Source organism: Leptodactylus fuscus, chromosome 5, assembly GCF_031893055.1.
Source record: "Leptodactylus fuscus isolate aLepFus1 chromosome 5, aLepFus1.hap2, whole genome shotgun sequence".
NCBI lineage: Eukaryota > Metazoa > Chordata > Amphibia > Anura > Leptodactylidae > Leptodactylus > Leptodactylus fuscus.
Window position 1 is genome coordinate 68,724,616 of NC_134269.1, and position 6,000 is coordinate 68,730,615.

General features: G+C 44.1%; 1 protein-coding gene across 1 annotated transcript in view; it reads right to left on the minus strand.

Annotated features, from left to right (window-relative positions):
* MAP1A (microtubule associated protein 1A) overlaps positions 1 to 3,683 on the minus strand; it is a 178,470-nt gene extending 174,787 nt beyond the window's left edge. Inside the window, exon 1 of the mRNA XM_075273353.1 lies at positions 3,483 to 3,683. Coding sequence (XP_075129454.1) covers positions 3,483 to 3,663 — 181 coding nt within the window. The 5' untranslated portion in view covers positions 3,664 to 3,683. The remainder of the gene's footprint in view (positions 1 to 3,482) is intronic.
* Positions 3,684 to 6,000: the final 2,317 nt, after the last annotated feature.

Below are 6,000 nucleotides of genomic sequence, written 5' to 3' on the forward strand. Positions count from 1 at the left end.
ACACCGTGGCTCAGTGGTTAGCACTGCAGCCTTGCAGTATTGGAGTCCTGGGTTTGAAGCCCGCCAGGAACAACATCTGCAAGGAGTTTGTATGTTCTCCACGTGTTTGCGTGGATTTCCTCCCATTCTACAAAAACATACTGATAGGGGAAAAAAATACACATTGTGATCCCTATATGGGGCTCACAATCTACATTTAAAAAGAAAAACTGATCAGCCATGCCAGATACCATAGTATTCCATCAAAGCATTACAGATTGTTAATTGATTGTGATAGTTTTAGCAATATCTCCCAAGCATCAGAGTAAGATGTGCCCAAATAAGATGTGCATGACTCCTATTAAAGGTGCATCTCCTGCACTCCATGTGCTTAAATTTCAAATCCACTTCAGCTACATGCTAGTGTAGATATGGACTACAATTCAGATTAGTTTCTACGCCAGCATGTGTGTGTGTGTGGGGGGGGGGGGTCACATTTAGTGCAAAAATGGCTGTGTACTAAAATTTGCAACTTTTATCATAAATTGTACACCACAAGCTGCTGTAAAATGTACAATAAATCTGCCCCATTGTTTATTAAGTCATTACAAACTGATTGTTTCAACTAAATAACTGTATGGTAACATCATGATTGCACCATGTGATTGTACCCTAAAAAGCTGCTTGTCATTAGATGGCATAATTTGTGGCTATTCACATATTTAGCCACGTTAAGGCAAATGCCCCACATTGCATAAATGCAGTGTTTCATCCTGAATTGGAAAAGCAGCAGAAAAAAAAGTAGCATTTTACACTTCCAGCAAAGTGAAAGAGATTCTAATTAATCTCAACCACACAATGCGGAAAAAAAAGAGATGTAGATTTTCAAAAATGCATGTGTATTTGAAAAAAACGCAGGATGTTAATTTTAGCTGAAGTAACGCAAGTGTTTTCCTCATAGATCTAATAAGGAAGATAAATCCACAGAAAAAAATATTTGTTTTTCCGCAGCTCCTTTCACAACATGGGGTTTTATCCTAAAGTCGGTAAGAAAAGTAGAGAGAATTTAGCTGGAGGAGTGGGTTCTGCTATGGCCCAAAAGATTTACTATTTCTTTACATGAGAAGTTAGCACAAATGATTGCATGATATGCAGAAATATGGCACATTGTATGCCAATGAAGTATAGATTAAGAGTCTAGGAAAAAAAGTTTTTTTTAAAAAAATCTCCCTATGAAGTCAAACACCGCAACCATATATGACCAGAAGCAAGTCTGAATAATGTACATTAGAGGAACACACAACATTACTCTATTTCTTCTTGTTTTCCTTGCTGTGGATTTTTTTTTTCTATTACTGTATTGCATCAATAAACATTAAAATAAAATTAAATTAAAAAAGAAAACCATATCCAAGGCCTTGAAATGCGTAGGTCTTGTAACCCTCAGGATGGATTTTTTAATTGAGCGGTAAAGGCAAGTTTTTACATTTTTGCGTGGTGCTTAATTTTACATCTGAATCAAATGGTGCTTTCCTCTCGTGAATTAGTGTCTCCACTGAGATATAGACTTTTTTTTTTTTTTTTTTAAATCAATAAGCAAAAGAGCTGCCATTACAATGCTGGAGTCCTGGGTTTGAATCCCACCAGGAACAACATCTGCAAGGAGTTTGTATGTTTTCCCTGTGCTTGCGTGGATTTCCTCCCATTCTACAAAGACATACTGATAGGAGAAAAAAAATGTACATTGTGATCCCTATATGGGGCTCACAATCTACATAAAAAAAAGAACTGCCATTGCTCCAAAGAGGTAAGAAGCAGCACCTTCATTGCTCTGAATGACTCATTAGCATATTGACAAAAATAGCAATATAGCAATATCTCAGCAAAAAGGCACCAATTCACAAACACAATTTGATTCAGTTGACCTTAACCTATCTATCTGCAGGGCTGCGTTCTGGTGACAGACTCCCTTTAAGGATATAGCACAGTGTGATCCCTACATTAACTCTAATGCCCATTTATTTCACTGGTTAAACCTTACTAGACGTTGTCCCAGGAGGCAAATATGAAATAATGTAGAAGTTTAAAGGTTTCTAGCTTGTGTATAAAGAACGCAAAACGTTATTGGTGTCTTTAATGTAAACAAATGCATGGCAAAAGATTAAAAATTTTTACCGATAGATGACATGTTTATATTTTTATTCTGCTGTTTGCCAGAGTAGGTAACCTGCTATGACAGACCCTATTGCATATAACTTATACTGGGCATCCTGTTCCAACTCTCATCATCCTTCATCCCATAACCAATAAATGAATCTGTTAGTAAACTATAACAAATCACCTTAAAACACTGCAGTCGCAGAAAGCTCAATGCAAAATATTTTTATATGACTTTATTTGTCTTCTACCTCCTATAAACACCACTATTAGGTATGAAAGTGACTGTGATACATGGGTAATAAAGTTATTTATCCATTACTGCAGATCTCATGGGCTGCTAAGGTTTCCCGTCACATCAAGGATATTCAGATAAATGACTATGCAGGATCTTATGTCTTTATCGAGCTGTAAACCTCTGGCGTAATATTGTCCAGGCAGATGCAGGCCTGTGACTCAGTGATTTGAGTAGCACAGCAGCAATGCGTCACATCTCCTTGTGAATCTAATCAGCTCTTCTATACCATACGCCAATGCTTGCATGATTAAGCTCATGGGTGGGGCAAAGACTGCTAAGCATTCCTACGCAATCCCCCCAAACTCACCTATAATAGCCTACATACTACAAATAGTTAAAACAAGCATTGAAATATTATGCAAGTGTATTAAAGTGATCTGCAATGCAGGAGATCAGCATTCGGGGCACACAGCACATGGCATTTCTGTGGGTAACATGGAAATTCATTTCATTTACAACTACATAAAGTACAAAGATATATTCTATATAAAATATATTCTGCAGTGCTTTACAGTCAGAGGCAGAAACCTTACCTCTGCAGTGCAATACTCAAAATACTTAGTAGTGCCCAGGCTGAGCTCTGTATATTGCTGCAAAGTGCCCGCATACATAGGGGGAGTCTAACTTTAGTAGGCATAATGATTAACAGTATCTGCAGTGGATTACGCACCCTCTTCTGCTTACTGTACAGACTTACGCCTCATAGGGATGGAGCAGAACTAACTTCACTCTTTATGACCGGATAAGCCGCAGTCCTTTAGACGGCACATTGCATTATACACATCCGGCTCTGCTACATCAGACAAACCCAAGTCCACTACAGCTGTCCATAGACTTCTTTTCTATGCCACTAGACTGGCAGGCAGGTGCCCATTTCCTGCCCCCTTGCAGATGTTTGCAGCAGAGTTTTCTGCAGTTGTGAAGTACAGACAGCAGATCTGCAGCAGTCCCCACATACAATGCACATGTACATGTACACACACCCTTATGGGGTGCACTGCCTATACTCTTGGGCAGGCAGTACCGGGGGGCTCTGACAGCCACTCACCGTGCTCCAGGTGGTCTCTCACAGCCTGCAGCTGCCTCTCCGTGGCGATGTCACCGATAACGATGAGCAGGTAATGTTTGCGCGGATCCCACCTTGCAGCAGCGGCGGCGGCAGCGGGATTAGTCAGGCGCCGCTGGCCGTGGTGCTGAACCTCCAGCGCCGACCCTGCGCCGGTCTCCATGACAACGGCGAGGGCCTCCGCACAGCCCGCCTCGGTCGCCATGGAAACGTTCAGGAGGCTAAAAGCCGAGGGGAGTGAGCGCCTGCTCTTAAAGAAGGACTGGAGACCGCTGATTGGACGAGCCGGGAACATCAGTGACACGTCACAAGCTCCGGGGCGGGGAGACCTTACAAGTGGGCGGGGCTTGGCCCAGGGGAGCAGAGCATGGGATAGCCGCTAAGTAATAGGAGGAAAGTCCCGTAACGTCTTAGATTCCAGAGCAAAAGTCTGACTGGTAAAGCGGAGTATAGCAATGTGTATAGTATGTGATATAGCGGCCTAGCAGCAGGGGCTGGACTAATAACTAACCCCATCTTATATAACATGCTACATTTGGTGGTGGAGATCTGTGGGAGATATTGCTTAAAGGGGTTGGCCAACTCTTTTTCTAGTTTATTTAGGGCGTCTATGGTATGAGGCAATAATAACATTGTAGGGCTGCCAAAGCCGTGTAAACAGTGAAGAAGACACAGCACTCATGGGAGGGGGGGGGATGGGGCCTTACCTGGGATTTTCTAGAGGGGTGTCCACCTATCCACCCCCCCGCAAGGCATGACTACATCTTCCATATACCTTTCCTCGCCCACAGCATGATAAACTCCTCCTGTTAGCCTCCGCCCCCCACAGCATGATAAAATCCATCTATTCAGCCCCCCTGCAGCATGATAAGTTCCTCCTACTAGTCCCCCCTGCATCATGATAAACTCCTCCTATTAGGCCTCCTGCAGTATGATAAGCTCCTCCTATTAGGCCTCCTGCAGTATGATAAGCTCCTCCTATTAGGCCCTCCGCAGCATGATAACTCCTCCTATTAGGCCTCCTACAGCATGATAACTCCTCATATTAGGCCCTCCTCAGCATGATAAACTCCTCTGATCAGGCCCTCCGCAGCATGATAACTCCTCCTATTAGGCCTCCTACAGTATGATAAGCTCCTCCTATTAGGCCCTCCGCAGCATGATAACTCCTCCTATTAGGCCTCCTACAGCATGATAACTCCTCATATTAGGCCCTCCTCAGCATGATAAACTCCTCTGATCAGGCCTCCTACAGCATGATAACTCCTCATATTAGGCCCTCCTCAGCATGATAAACTCCTCTGATCAGGCCCTCCGCAGTATAAGCTCCTCCTATTAGGCCTCCTGCAGTATGAGAAGCTCCTCCTATTAGGCCTCCTGCAGCATGATAACTCCTCCTATTAGGCCTCCTACAGCATGATAAGCTCCTCCTATTAGGCCTTCTGCAGCATGATAACTCCTCATATTAGGCCCTCCTCAGCATGATAAACTCCTCTGATCAGGCCCTCCGCAGTATGATAAGCTCCTCCTATTAGGCCTCCTGCAGCATGATAAGCTCCTCCTATTAGGCCTCCTGCAGCATGATAACTCCTCATATTAGGCCCTCCTCAGCATGATAAACTCTTCTGATCAGGCCCTCCGCAGTATGATAAGCTCCTCCTATTAGGCCTCCTGCAGCATGATAACTCCTCATATTAGGCCCTCCTCAGCATGATAAACTCTTCTGATCAGGCCCTCCGCAGTATGATAAGCTCCTCCTATTAGGCCTCCTGCAGCATGATAAGCTCCTCCTATTAGGCCTCCTGCAGCATGATAACTCCTCATATTAGGCCCTCCTCAGCATGATAAACTCCTCTGATCAGGCCTCCTACAGCATGATAACTCCTCATATTAGGCCCTCCTCAGCATGATAAACTCCTCTGATCAGGCCCTCCGCAGTATGATAAGCTCCTCCTATTAGGCCTCCTACAGTATGAGAAGCTTCTCCTATTAGGCCTCCTGCAGCATGATAACTCCTCCTATTAGGCCTCCTACAGCATGATAAGCTCCTCCTATTAGGCCTCCTGCAGCATGATAACTCCTCATATTAGGCCCTCCTCAGCATGATAAACTCCTCTGATCAGGCCTCCTACAGCATGATAACTCCTCATATTAGGCCCTCCTCAGCATGATAAACTCCTCTGATCAGGCCCTCCGCAGTATAAGCTCCTCCTATTAGGCCTCCTGCAGTATGAGAAGCTCCTCCTATTAGGCCTCCTGCAGCATGATAACTCCTCCTATTAGGCCTCCTACAGCATGATAAGCTCCTCCTATTAGGCCTCCTGCAGCATGATAACTCCTCATATTAGGCCCTCCTCAGCATGATAAACTCCTCTGATCAGGCCCTCCGCAGTATGATAAGCTCCTCCTATTAGGCCTCCTGCAGCATGATAAGCTCCTCCTATTAGGCCTCCTGCAGCATGATAACTCCTCATATTAGGCCCTCCTCAGCATGATAAAC